The sequence below is a fragment of the Nothoprocta perdicaria genome, unplaced genomic scaffold (genome assembly GCF_003342845.1).
Source record: "Nothoprocta perdicaria isolate Ctin4 unplaced genomic scaffold, notPer1 scaffold_15, whole genome shotgun sequence".
Taxonomy (NCBI): Eukaryota; Metazoa; Chordata; class Aves; order Tinamiformes; family Tinamidae; genus Nothoprocta; species Nothoprocta perdicaria.
The window spans coordinates 6,457,222-6,472,570 of NW_020454649.1; the positions used below are offsets into that span (position 1 = coordinate 6,457,222).

At 34.2% G+C, this 15,349-nt stretch overlaps 1 protein-coding gene across 1 annotated transcript in view; it reads left to right on the plus strand.

Annotated features, from left to right (window-relative positions):
- Window positions 1-15,349, plus strand: part of USP47 (ubiquitin specific peptidase 47) — a 42,170-nt gene that overhangs the window by 4,554 nt on the left and 22,267 nt on the right. The window contains exons 2-8 of the mRNA XM_026034786.1: window positions 7,672-7,875; window positions 8,525-8,638; window positions 9,440-9,578; window positions 11,624-11,720; window positions 12,341-12,486; window positions 13,332-13,411; window positions 13,892-14,041. Of these exons, the coding sequence (XP_025890571.1) occupies window positions 7,672-7,875; window positions 8,525-8,638; window positions 9,440-9,578; window positions 11,624-11,720; window positions 12,341-12,486; window positions 13,332-13,411; window positions 13,892-14,041 (930 nt within the window). The remainder of the gene's footprint in view (window positions 1-7,671; window positions 7,876-8,524; window positions 8,639-9,439; window positions 9,579-11,623; window positions 11,721-12,340; window positions 12,487-13,331; window positions 13,412-13,891; window positions 14,042-15,349) is intronic.

Here is a 15,349-nt window from a genome sequence, read left to right on the forward strand (position 1 = left end):
TTACATAAGAAATAAGCTTGATATGCCATGCAAATTTTCAGTCTAGAAATTATACCAAAAAAATTGTTAGCTTTACATCCATTGGAAGGGGAATACTGCAAGAGCTCAAGGAAAGGAGGCAAATATGTTTATTGATAATTTTTGATCTCTTGACAATACCTTTGCAAAAGATTTAAATTAACACTTGTTTTGAAAAGCAGATATAGTTGCTTAAAATTAGAACTATTGTACATTTATAAATAAAATTTATATAGAGGGAAGCATCATTTGTGTCTTTCCTCATGCATGCAGTGTTATACCTTCATAATTATACCTCTGTTTCTTAAGCAGGAGCACAAGTGTTTTGCCTAAGAAAGTATTATAGATTAAAGTTCATGGACACTTATTGAAAGAATAAGCTTGAAGTCACATCCATTCCTACCGTGACTGTGTAGGAAATACATGATGTGATTGTAGGATGACAGTGTGAAGCATTGTATTCTGATATTACATATTTTTTGATTTTTGAAGGAAGACAATAGGGTGATACTAAAGAAGATGAAAACAAGATGTAAACTAAATGAAACAGTGTAAGGATGAGGCTGATTCAGATCCAAGTAAAAGTACAGTATAGAGTATATAGAAGGGAGATTAAAAACTATGTGGTATTGATATCTAATAATCTATTACTACTGTATTATGATAAATGTTTAAAACACTTATTCTGCCCTGTGATACCACTGTATCATTCCTAAGAAGAGTTAAGGATCCAGTTGAGAAACTAGAGGACTGCTTAAGGTTAAAACTAACCCACTGAAAAAAAATCCAGAAATGATTAATTTTAACATGGATTAGCTATCTGAGCCAGCTCTATATGACCATTTGTACCAAAGGAGAAAGGGGACAAAGTGGGGGTGGAAATAAGCAGATGGGAGCAAGACTGCCTCTTTTTCAAGTTTTCACTGCTTATGTAGCAATAATACTGCTATTATTGCTTTCAAAGGTTTTAGGCTTTGTATAACTTATATAAGTTATATATATAACTTTCTATAACTTTGAAAGCTTATCTGCTTTCAAAGCTTTTAGGCTGCCTCAAAAGTGTTGAGTGTTTTTAGTACACTGTAAATTCAGTCATGTCTTGCTGTGTGTTAAGATAACAAAGTATGCAACTAAGTTCATATTACTGAATAAATGTATAATTTCTTAATTACAGTGATATTGGATATCAATAGGAGATGAATTTAATTCTTAAAATACAAGGTGTATACTATGAAAGGCATAGCTAAATGCTATACACTGAAGTGGTAGGAAGCAGTGTAACCTGGATCTAATGCTGCACATGAGTATATGAGTAAAACAATGAAACAAATTGCTTGTGTAAACTGCAACATATGCATGAGAGTTTACAAGGCTGAAATCAGACTTTAATGATGAGCATAATTGGGATAGCCTGTTTTTGTGCTTTACATATCTACCTGAATCTATTTTGATCATATTGTTGCTTTGCTAAAATACTTTTTAAAAATACTAAACACATCTTTATCTGTGTATAAATTTTCTGCGCAAAACTAGGTTCTCTTTTACTACATCTTCAGAGTTTCTCCACCTGTATTTGTGGTGATGAGGTTTTATCAAATCTTTGTGAACAAGAAAAATGAGTACTAAAGGTTGATAAGCAGTGATAGTGAATATAGACCTGCTCTGTTCAGTCATGCCAAACTGAAATAATAATTTCATTGCTCTTTCAAAAGTGATATTAAAAATGGGGAGAAGTTCCCAAAGCCACACTTTTCTATAATTTTTCCATGCTTTTATCTTAAATATATTTTGTCCATCTTACCTAATGCAAAGAAGGAAGATAAAAGATTGGCCTTAGGTTCAGTGTTCTTAAGGATCATTAGATCCTTTTTACTCTTCAAAAGAAGAGTAAAAATATTAATGCAGACTGTAATGCAGACTGATTGTAGATGGTAGTTTTGTGTTTTTGTTGAGCAGACTTCCTTTATGTGGAGCAGGAAGGATAAGTGAAGTCTAAGTCTTTACTGTTAACCGGATTATGTAGTATATGTATCAAGATTGGAAAAGAAACACCTGGAAGTGGTTTACCAGAATTGCATGGTATTATTCTATAAGGTCTGTAGGCAGACTTAATAAATTAGCAATGCTGCCTGCTCCTCCCCCCCCCAAGAAAGAAAGGAAACTGAGGAGAAGATGCAGAGATCAGAAAACAAGCCAGAATCAACATATGTATTCTTGAATGTCAGTTGGCATTAGACTAAATGAAATATTTTTCCTTATCAGTAATAATAGGCACTAGATTCCAATGGCTATTGTTGAGTTGTGTGAAGTGTATCTAAATATAACAAAATTTGAGTTTGAGGATGAAATATATTATTCAAGTATACACAAATCTTATACTACACATTGTCTAATGCAAAATTAAATGGTTATCTAAAGGTTGTTCAAAATCATTTTATCTCTAGGAGAGTGAAAGCACAAGATAAATATGAAGTTAACAACTGAAAATTGTTCTGCTTATTGAGACCTAAGATTAATTTTTAGAAAAATGGTTTACTGAGTTTACCACAGGTGTACTATAGGATATTATTTTGTATATGTGTTTTGCTTCAGGCATTCCTAATTCCCTGATTACCTAAAACTAGGCTGCAATTAGGCACCTGTGTTGAATAAGAGTTCATGATATTCCCAGAATTAGTTCTGTAAGCTCTATCTTTCCAAAAGAGGTTGCTTTGTTCTTCTAAAACACAGCCAAATATGAGTCAATTTCTTGGGAGGGGGTCACTTAGTAACTATAGTAGTATGCAAAATGATGGAGAGCTTTTATTCAGTGCTCCAATCATTCTGGGGACTTCTGCACTCCCTCTTTTATTTCCCCGGGGAGTGACCTTCTCACCTCCTTTAGGGAAGATATCCTTTGAAAAAAAAGGCTTAGTAAAAGTATGGACAGCTCAGCCAATGGGAGAAGGGAGTTGTGAGCTCTAAGAAGTTTCTAGAGTGGAGATGGAAATTTAGATCAGTCTCATTATTCTCCCCTTATTTTTCCTCTCTGTATTTTGGTTGTGTGGAAGAAGTTTGGCCTTCATGCAGAATGTCCTGTTGTCATTATGAATCAAATTTGTTGATAAGCAAACTGGAAACTCTTGGAATAGATGAAGAGATTCTTAGAGTATAGCTGTGGGTCCTCAAGGAACTCATCCAAGAATGATTTGGTGTTGCTGAAGAGTTGAAACAAACCTCATGTCAGTTCAATTATAGTTAGTGCATGAGCGTTTTTATGCAGCAGTATATCAGAAATTAAAACATCTAGTGAAAACTGCTTCTATTGTGGTTTAGGCCACTAAGTTTAAATTTATAATTGCTGGAAATATGCATGCAATCAGACAGATCCAGAGTGCACACTCAAGTCTGCCAAACAGGAAGTTGATAGGCAGTACTGAGTTGTGTACATTTCATGCAAAATCAGGTTGCTGATGCTACATGAAGGCTGTGAAGTGCTATCTTAGGCTTAATCAGCAAGCCATGTTGTAGATGGAAGCATGATGTTGACCATGTTCTTGACACTTGTTTGTGATCTTTCCTCAGTATCGCACTAGTTTATGAGAATTGTTTATAAGGTGTGAACATTTAGAGACTTCTGTATTGGTGATTATTTTAAGTCTTAGTAAGCCATTAAATTCACTTAGCAGTCAAACTTGGCACAGCTGTTTAAACTCTTTACCTGAAACTTCTGATTCTACCTACTTGTTCATGTTGGTGTTTTTGCCTTTTTGAAGTATTCTATATACAGAAACATCAGATAAAGCTAAGCTCAAAGTTCACATAACATTTAGGTTTCACTTTCAGTTCCTTTTTCAAATTTTATTTACAGTAGCTTTACACTGAAATAGGTGTTAAGATCTTGGAGACTCTTTTATTGTCTGAAAATAAATTTTATCTGTGTTGGTCCACATATGATTAACAATTTTCTATTTATTACAAAAATTCATATGCAAGTCTGATCCAGCACATTGTTATCCATATACAGGTTTGGGAACCTCTATGTTTATGTGCAGTTTGTCCTGTCCGAGCAATTGAAGGCTATTCATTGCCGAACATCATATAAGCAATATAGTTTGCAAGTTTGTTTTTTGGATGATGCATTAAATGGTGTAATGAAAATCAAGTTGTGCCATGCAGAATGTATTTAGTGTGAAATAAAGTGAAAATCTTCCAGCAGTTCTATACTGGGAAATAAGAATGTTGTTATTGCTTGCTTCTTAGTTCTGAATAGTAGTGAAATGTATGTATTTCTGTCCAGCTTTGATGCCTGGAGCATTCCCCCTGCCTCCACCTGCCACAGTGAGACAGCACACCTGGAAGCTACATATGCCCCTTGTTTACCAGACTTAATTTACCTGTCTGCAGGAAGAGGAAATGTGGGCCAAAGTCCTTCAGACTTTGCCTGCTCCAAGGCCTGTTGGAAGACTTAGCTCTTTAGAAAAGCACAGTATGCAGATGATTGTCATAATGTAGAGTTGCTGATTTTTACTGTGTTTAATGGACTTTAACCTTCAAGTTGGTCATCAAGGTATATGTAACTATTTGTTGAGAGCAGCAGAACCTGATAGCAATGAAACCTTGGAATTCTTGATGGAACATCTATTAAGACTGAAATTACCAGCTAGTGTGTGAAGAAAGCAATTACTAGACACATTTTTAATCTTAAGTTTTTAGAACTTCAAGCCTAGAACTTTTTCTTCTCTGCATACAGGACAATAAAGCTGTCCTTACTTGGTGTTCTGCTGACATAAGTTAAATTGTGAAATTTTGATCTAGTTATGGCTATTTTTACAGCTGCAAACAGGCCACATTGCTACAGATTACATGAGTAGTTTATATGTTGCAGTGATCTTGGTGGCTATAGAACATGCAGTTACACAGTTAAGAGTGAATATGTGAAATAAGATCATTCTTTTCCTGAATGTTTTTTTCTTTTCTGGAATAATGCGAAGAATGAAGTCGCAGATTCAGAAAATCGTTCATGTAATGTTTGTTTATAGTTGACAAGCAGCTCTGCATAGATAACATTTATTGTTGCGTTTTCGGTAGCACAACAGAAAAGCTAAGGCAGACTCTGAATGCTTTGGAAATGATGAAAGGCAATAACTTCATGACTTTACCTTAAACTGAATATATCAAGATGTCATCATATATTAATATGAGAAAATATCTCTGAAATGAAGGAAGAGTTTCAAATGAAACTAGCTAACTTTAAAATTAAGTAATGACAAACTGAATTAGTTATATGTTAATCTTGCGTTTGAGCCATTTGAGGTTAAAATGTTCATCTGCATTTAAAGGCATTTTTAACACAATGAAGGAATGTGTTAGGATGACTTTATTTCCTGGAATGTTGTTTGGATGTTTTTATTACACCATTTTTAAGCTTTATGAAATATCTGTAGTATATCAAAACTTAGTAACACTTTATGTAGTACTGCTTCTAAACTTGAATAATTTAGATGTTTTATAAAAAAAAAAAAAAAAAACACTAAACTCCATATCAATAGAAAACTTGTATAGTTGTATTGTTTGGATTCTGTTTCCTTAAAGTTATTCTGTGCATGGTGGTTTAAAATTCAGTAATAGTTCTTAAACTATAGAAGCTTCTGGGGGAAAAAAGTAATTTTACTGTTTTAAAGAATTATTATTTGTTAATTTTGTTTTTATACACTATAGGATATGTTTTGGAGTTGCAGACAAAGTATCTTTGCTGAAATGAAGAAGAAATTTTCACAGGTAGACAGATGAAATCAGTTTTTATGAAGTTATAACTAAGATACACAGTAACAGCATGTGCTGTAGCTTTCATTAATTCTTAACATGAGCATGAGCTGTTGAGTTTTGTGCATGTTCTTGAATACAAAGGTTATGTATGCACTAGATGCAGTTCTAACAGTGGAAGCTTCACAGCTCCCTTCATGTGCTTTTTATATTAGTGTGGGATTTAGTAGCCCTCCGAAGCTTTTAGTCAGAAAAATGGAAGCGTGTCTTATAGTATATCCAGTTATGTAATTAAAGTGTTTGGTTTGCTGTGCAAATTCAGCTTTGCAGTGGTCTGTGTCAAAATAATTCAGAGGTCTGTCACTTGCTAGCGTTGCATTTTACACTGCAGTTACAGTAAAGTAGCTACGAAAAGATGTTTGTGTTCTCATTCAAAAAATATATGTGAATGCTTGTTACAGGGAAAGTTGTTCTTGAGTTATTTTTGCTTCGTGTATTTATTATGAATAATTTTTAAGTACTGAGAACATAAGTGCTGGCTTAGTATCTTCTGCCATAATAACCTTGAGTTAAACCGGTTCGGTCTGTCAGAATTGTATGTGTGAACAAGCAAGTGGGGATTTGCCTGATCTGGAACATCCAGCAACCTAACAGGCAAATCTTCTGTGATCTTTTATAATTTGCTTTCTTAGTCTGTTTTCTCTGTGTAGTTCCCAGTCTTTCAGTTCTAGTATCTTTTTGACTTATTTTCTGTAGCAACTTCAATATTAGTCATTCCTGATTCACTATCAAAAATGGTGGCGAAAGTGTGCAGTTGAATTTATGGTTGCTTTCTGCAGAGAATGGAACTGTGGCATGGGTGGTTTAAGGGCGATAAGACGAGGAGTTGAGTTTCAAATGAAAAACTTTTCGCATGTGCTAGAAACAGCTAAAACATTTCTCTCATTGAAAGTTTTGCTTATGTAAGAACTCTTCTAAGGGACTCTGCAGCATCTCTGCAGTGTTGTAAGGTTACTGTTCAGAAATCTGAAGACTGCTAATGTTATTTAGGTTGTCATTGTAATTTTTCTCTGTAGGTTTACAAAAAACATATTTTTGCAATATGATTCTCAATTTTAGCATGAACATAGTTCCTGCTATTTCTTTATTTTTTTATTGACTGTAGATAGCAGTGACAGATCGTGGGTCTGTCTGTTTTTCAAGACTTTATGCTGTGGAGCCGTGGACTGGAGCCATGGATTTCAGCCATGCATTTCAGTGTTCTGATAGACATTACTAATGTTTTCTCTGTATTACAAATTGAAGTGGCTGACTCCTTGAGGACTATGACTAGTCCTTTTACCCATCTCACACTTTGTTTGACCTGTGTTTAAATATTATTTTTTAACATTCTAGAATAATTATTCAAATATAAGATATCCAGATCCTTTGGATATTTTGGGAAGAATTATCAGAAGTTTGCAGATTTTTTTTGCATTCCCAGGAGTCACAAAAACGTTTCTACCTGATCAGTCTCTTATTTGCATGCTAAAGGGAAAAATGAATAATATGAAAATATGAACATCCATAATTTGGAAGCTTGTTCTTGGTCTGAAGCAGTGTTTTTTTTTGAGGGATGGATTTTTCTTTAAGAATTTCAAGGCTGAAGTTTGCTGCAGAACTTGGAGCGCTTATTTTTGTATGTGCTGCCTCACCTGTTCAAATTCATTATCCTGTGGAAAAGAATTGTGCTTCTATGGAGATATCCCATAACTAAAAGTGTCTTTGTATTTGAAAGCAAGCTTAAATCCATTTTTTTAAAGAAAAAGAAAGTATACTACATGTCATTGAGGTTATATTTTGTCTTTTTTCAAGTAAACTCTAAAATGTTAGTTTTACTCACTGAATTGTTATCTGCTGTCATTTCAGATAGAAAGTGCTGCTGAGGAGCCCAGAGTGCTGTGCATAGTACAGGATACCACAAATTCCAAGACAGTAAATGAACGTATTACTTTAAATCTGCCAGCTTCCACCCTGCTTAAAAGGCTGTTTGAAGATGTGGCTTCAAAAGTGGGCTATGTGAACGGAACTTTTGATTTAGTGTGGGGCAATGGAGATAACATAACTGATACAGTAAGTGTCCCCCACCTCTTCCCCCTTTTATAAAAGTTTGCATTAATAGCAGATGCTCAAATCTCCGTGTTATAGAACATAGTGCTTCATAACAGTGCTGCTAAACTTTCTCATTTAATTTTTGTAAAAATTAGCAATAGGTTTGCTGACCGGGCTATCATTGCTATCTTGACTTGCTGAATTTATTTTATGTAATATTTATATTTTAATTTCAAATGCTATCTTAATATACTTATTTGACATTGAGCAAAGGAAATTGTGGTTGTTCACATGTCATTCTACTTTCCCTCTTCAGTATTTTTAATATCATCTATGGTTATTAACCTAATTTCCTATGGATTTTTTGGTGAGAAACATTTTAAGAGACATGACATGTAGTGACTTTGCTGGTTGCTTTTTTATCTGCTTAAATTATAGTACAAGGTAAGACGAGAAATCACTGTGCTTTTTTGTAAACCCAGCTTGGCATAATTTATGCAAATCCTATGGATTTCTATAGAAAGCTTCATAAGATTCCTTAAAATAGATATTGTAAAACTTTAGACTTTTACTTCAAGTCATGTTGATGCTTGCTCAACTTCTCTTGTTCTAAAACATGCAGAATTGCACATAAACTTGGCTTAAAAGATGTGTAATTTTCTTTTAACAGACCCCAATAGAGCAGAACAGTGACAAGAGTATTCTTGATGCTGGCTTTGAGTCAGGGAAGAAGAACTTTCTGTATTTGACAGACAAAGATGGTGAACAGCCTCGTATGATGCCGGTAAGCAAAAGCCTTGTGAAATTATGTAAGCTATTGCAGGGATGGGAGGATAAGATGTTTCTGAAGTATTGATTGTGTCATAAGGTCTTAACGTGAAATGAAATTTTGTTTCATGTTACATGTAATCCTCAGAAAACTTCTAATCGGATCTCCTTCTTAGGTTAGTTATTTATACTTGCTGGTCTAAGTAAGAATACCTTTCCTTGAGTAATCATTTGCTGTCACTTTTTATTGTTGTTTTTTTAACTTCTTATGTAATACTTCTTACAAGTAGTTCTCTAGGATTATGTAATCAACTGATCTTGTTTAGAGACAAATCTTAATAGAATTTTTCATATACTTAATGATTTTCCTCTGGATGTTTGAAAGTTAATAGGCTACTCAGTTTTCAATAAGGACAATCTTGCATTGACAGGACTGCTGCCTGCTTCCAGTTTTTTTCTTTTTTCCCCCTCAGAGCAAAAGTGCTAAGTGTAACTTTTAAACTGATGCTGCAGACTTGTCTGCAAGATTTGTCTGTATGCATTATATAGTACTGTATGTGATTAGAAAAGCAGCAATATATTACTGTATAAACAGCATTTGCTTCCACTAATTAAAAGAATAGATTTTAAGGAGTTGAGGGTTTTTAGAGCAGAAGTGATATATGTTACACATGTGGCTGTAAACTTATTGTCCTAAAAGGTTTCTTAAACTTTTGGTATGTGATATGCTAACAAAATTATTTTCTTGTGAGAGCAAAGATGTCTCAGTTAAGTATTGCTTAACTTTTGCATAAAGTATGTATATTTATGTTTTTAGGAGGAGACAGGTACAACAGATGACAGTACCCAAGACAGATTCATAGGCCCTCTTCCAAGAGAAGGCTCTGTTGGCTGCACCAATGATTACGTCAGTCAAAACTACTCTTATTCTTCAGTCCTGAGCAAATCTGAGACAGGTATAAATCTTGTAAAGACAATACTATTTTGTAATTATTTAAGCATATTTTCAAACAGTAGAGTTGTTAGTATTTTTGAAAGAAATTATAATTCTTTTTTTTTTAAAAAATCATGTTTTCTAGAATCTTCTCATTTTGGAAAAAGAAAATCTCACTTTTTTCTTATTTGTGACAATGTAATTCAAAGTCTTAATGTCAGGGAATCTCCTTTTCTGTAATATTCTGCTACCACATCCCAAATTGAGTAGCCAATGTTGTATTTAAAAAATACCCATCCTACTGTCTGTGTCTTCTCTAAGAGCTTAATGAATACTTAACACACTTTTAAACAGGATCTGTTCCCAAATCTTTGCACTCCAGTTGTTACTCAAATCTCACTCGTGTAAGCCCTGCTTACTGTTTCTCTGCCTGTCCTGTGATTCCCCAAGAGATTTCATCACTCTGCTGTCTGGCTTCCCATGGGCAAGCTGAGACTCCATCAGAAAAGGGAAGTGAAGCTCTGCCAGGGCAGATCCCATTTGGTTGGGTGCATCTGTTGTGCAGAAGAGAAGACAACCTCTGCCCAATCAGGCAATGTTTGCTGCCACCTCTTGCAGTCTGGGCACAGCTGCCTTATGCTCTTGACTTCCTCTCCCTTTGCTGGCCCAAAATACTGTAGAGTAAATGCTTGTCAAAAGGAAGAGGACATGGGGGAAAGAGTAGGAGGCCACGGGGGAAAAAAGCTGTTTGGAGTTGTCAAGATATTTATTGCTCTCTTATGCTCTACCAAAATACCACGCAGCTGTGCCTAAAGATTGCCAGCTGCTTAATTCTAGGATTTTAATATCAGGAGCATGAAATACTTAGTTGGGACTGTCTCTTTCGAGCTTCATACTCTTCTGTGTTGTTTCATACTTTTGTCCATATTCTTTACCAGCACTCACTCATTTGGTTTAGTGATGCTTTTAATCCTTGTCTGCCCGTTTTTTGACCATCGGTCATACAGTACATTTTGCCTGATGCAAAAATGTCTGTGCTTTGCACTTGCACATACTTACACATAACACTATGGTGTATGATGTGCCCATTAAGTTATAACTGAGTAGTATGACAACCAGCTGTTAATTAATGTTGATGTTTTGAGCCGGCACAAAGGAAATATTATGCTAATTTGTATTTTGGGGCTATTTTTCATTTAATTGGTTTTTCTGCCACATAGCTAAATATAGATATGAAAAAAGAAGCAGTTTAGCTTGAAATGGTATAAAATGTGTGTCCTAACTTAGTCTCTTCACAGAAGATCTTTGTGCTTTGCAAGGAGTGGCTGCCTTTTTATTACCAGTGTGGAATTTTTAGTATTTAGTTTTATTGAGCTTCAAAATATAAAAGGCATATTTCATTTCTTTATTACACTATGCTGTAGTAAATGCTGCTTTTCAACCATGATTAATGGAGACAATTAGCATCTAAATGATACATTAATATAAGTAAATAATTTCTTTTATCAGCTAATAAAAATGAGAAGCTGATTTTAGCAGCCGTCTTGATTATTATGGAAGAAGATTTTCTTCTCAGCACAAGAAAGTGCTTGGTCATGTTAGAGACTTTTGATTTATAGTTGAGATGATTGTACAAACCAATAGAGATAAAAATTATTTGAAGTAGGATATCGAGAGTCCAGGCAATAAGCTAGAATGCAAAGTAATTTTCAAAGTAGATTTTGGACTCATAAGTAAAATTAGTAAAAGCTATAAAAATATTCATGGTATTACCTATGTCTAGATTGAGCAATTGAGATAAACTATTGGTTATTATTGTGAAAAAATTAATCATCTTTAAAACAGCTTCATGTAATTCAAGGAAACATGTAACATGTAAACTTTCATTCTTTACTCCTCTCCAAAGTGAGCAAGTAGAAAAGAAAATTTTTACAATGCAAAACCATTTTTAATGACGAGCTGAATACAGCTTATGTAAACAAGATCACAGTATTGTTTTTCTAGTCAAATGTATTTTAATTCTCAAAATTTTCTATCACAGTATTTTAATCTTATTTTTATTTATAGGCTATGTGGGACTAGTAAATCAAGCAATGACTTGCTACTTGAACAGCCTTCTACAAACACTTTTCATGACTCCTGAATTTAGAAATGCGTTATACAAGTGAGTATGTATGATCAAAACTCCGTCTTAGGTTCATAGTAAAATCTCTTACATGCATCCCGGTATAAAGTGTTAGTAGAGCTGTATGAATTTGTCATGTCAAAACATTCTTGTTTGGATATTGAAACCTGAAGTGGACAGAGTGGTATGGACAAAGGTTAAACTGCAGGAAAATGATTGGAGAAAATTGCTTGAAGCAAAAGTTCGCTTATTTTAAAACTTAGTCAAGCTATATAAGCTACTGTACATTATAGCTGCTTAAAAATCATCAAGTTTTGCCAGAGTATTTGAGTATGTTATATGTCCTTCTTAAAGGAAAGCTCTTGTATTCAGAGTTAAACATGCAGTGAGGTTTGAAACTAAGTGCAGTTCATGCCCATGTGTGCAGTGGATGGTTTCCAAATTCTTTATATTTTAGATTGATACATGTGAGTGTGTTTAGTATTGTAGTTTACTACAAGACATGAAAAGAAGCTAAAAATTACCTTAACTTTCCCTGAGACAGTTTCAGTTACCCTCTGTCTAGCAAATCTAGCAAAACTCTTGAAATGCTGATTTAAAATGTCTCTTTGTTACTTTCAAAGCATTTTTAATTTTCACATATCTTATGTTGCAAATAGATGGGAGTTTGAAGAATCTGAAGAGGATCCAGTGACAAGCATCCCTTACCAGCTTCAAAGACTATTTGTTTTACTGCAAACCAGCAAAAAGCGAGCAATTGAAACAACAGATGTAACCCGGAGTTTTGGATGGGATAGTAGTGAAGGTAATAAGCAGCTTAAGCTCATGTGGTTTTCTGTTTTCTTGTCATCCATTGTCTGTTAGAGGCCTAAGCTGCTGTTGATAGAAAAATACTCAGATAATTTACAAGTGGAATTGCAATCCACTTCGATAGAAATAATGGAGCTTAAGTGGATACTTACGCTTAAAGAAATGAATTCTGCTGGTTTTAGGCAAATGAATTAAAAAAACACTACATTTTTGTAATCCGGTTAAGGTCATTATTTTAAAGTGAGAGGTCATTATTTTAAAGGTCATTGTTTTAAAGTATATGAGAAACTTCCATCTTTTCTGAAGTACAACTGTTAAATGCACATTCCAGTTAAGCAGGAAATAATATGGGAAATTCCATAGAACCAAGCACTGTATTTGTGCTCAACACATCTACACTAGTCCTGTGTCTGGTCCTATCATGTGCTGGTTACTTTCCCTTACTATGCAGTAAGGGAAGTATGGAGTATTTGCATGATGGTAAGGAAGGAATTGGATTTTGGTGTCCTTATGCTACAAGGAAATATATTTGAATTCTGGAGAATTATCATGCAATGGGAAGCAAGTCAAGGCCAGTTTATTTTATAACTTGGAACATTACCTTTTACTTAGTATTTACATATGCTTACGGACAGAACCCTCACTTGTATAATAAATTGTGAGCAAGTTGGCTGCTCTTTGCTCCAACTTAACCATTTGAGAGGTAACTTCTTGTGGAATTGAAATACAGCAAATATTTTAAGAACAGAATTGAAAGTAAGTTAGCTTTTTAAGAAGAATTCTTTGCCTACAGGTAATTTTGCAGTCAATTTACCTTTCTTGAACTTCCATTTTTAACAGCATGGCAACAGCATGATGTGCAGGAGCTTTGTAGAGTCATGTTTGATGCTTTGGAGCAGAAGTGGAAGCAAACAGAACAGGTAATTGTACCAAAACTTCTTGGAGGGATGTATTTGCTCATTTAGGGATAATGAGTTTGAAGGTGAGCTCTGAATTTCATGTATCAGATTATTTGAAGTCTATAATAGTTGTCATTTGTATCTTTTTTTGAGGTGCGATTGTGTCTGCTATCATGTAAGCATTTTCTGAGACTGTTGCTTATGTTTTCACTCTCCAAATAAAAGTTGGAATATTCTGATGTCTAGGTACTTAATTCTTTATTTGAAGTGGAAACTGAGTGTGTCATACCTGTGGGGTTTTACTCACTGTCAGTATTGTTATAGGCTGCATTGTGGACTCTCTCAGCTCAAGCCGCTTCTCCCTAAGGTGGGAGAAAGATAGTACATTTTAAATGTGCATGTGTGCAATTAAAATGTGATTGAAAAGACATTTTGTTGTAAAACTGAAGAGAAATCTGTGCTGTTCAGTTTGTTTCAAGCTGTCTTGAACATTTGTTTCAGGCCGACCTTATAAATCAGCTGTATCAAGGCAAACTGAAAGACTATGTAAGATGTCTAGAATGCGGCTACGAAGGATGGAGAATTGACACTTACCTGGATATTCCCTTGGTCATCCGGCCCTACGGCTCCAACCAGGCGTTTGCTAGCGTGGTGTGTACTATTATGCTGACTAATAGTGCATCCATACACACATAGAATACATAATGCGACAGTGGTATAATTTGTTATGTGGTAAGTATCATCCTAGATACTCCATCTTGGGGTGTTCGTCTTTGTGCAGTGAACCAGCTAGCAAGTTCTAGAAGATTTTTTTGCTTTTTTGTTTTTTGTTTTTTTTTCTTTCACCCTTCAATGAGTCCTACTGGTGCATGTATAAGGGGAGGGGAAGTGCAATTTTATTGCCTTAGGGCTGCAGTCATCAATTTTCTTGATAAATTTCTCAGAGTTTACCTAAGATATTTTGTGAGATCACCAAGTTTTCTTTGTGCTGTTCTCTATTGGCACATCTGCAAAATTTTCCTAGTATTATTGAAAACATTAGTAAAAGAACAGAATATTAACTTGGAATTTTAGTTTATTAGCCATGTTATTGCTGTATTTTTGAGGTTTCTTAAATACTATATGCTTTTAAGAAGCAATTTGTAATAACACAAAGTCCTGTTTACATCCATATTCTTTATTGCTTTGCTCCAGTGGTGCTGATGTGGCAAGCACATGTAGTTAGTATATCTATGAACTTATTTCTTTTCCTTTTTCCCAAAAAAAGTCATTACAAAGAGTAAAATATCACTATTGTGGCTTAACTTATCTGTGATATGGATGAATTTGAGAAAGAGACTATGTCAAACAGTTTTTGGGAAAAGGTGGTTTTATGCCAATTACCCAATATGTGATTGTTTAACAATATTATTTATTGTATATAAAATAATTGTGCCTTTCATATTTAGTATGTTGGCACTGTTTTTTAAAGCAGCAATAGTCTGTCATTAATGGGAATTTTGTTAAGAGCTATCATATCTCGATTAAACTGTAGCTTCAGAATATTTTGTGCTTTAAATCTTCAAATCCCAATTTTGAAGAGTTAGTTATGATGAATATTGATCTCACACACAAAAAAGATAAGCTAGTAAAATCTTTTGGAACCTTTAAAATTACACTTAAATTTATTAGTATTGATTCAAATAATTGAAACTATATTTTGGCTGCAATTCCATTTACAGAGATTGGCTTCTATAACTGGCTTCCCTTTTCACCTTTAAAACTCATATGTAGAAATATTCACTAAAGCAAGTGAAGATTTTTGTTGTCATTTTTATTCAGTGAACAAGAGACTTTTTTGACCTATTAATGAAAAGGAAAACTTTATTCATTTCATAATTGCATTCTGCATTTAACAATGCATCATACATGTGTCTCAAATTGAAATTATTTTCTTTGATGGGGAAGAAGTCTATAGCA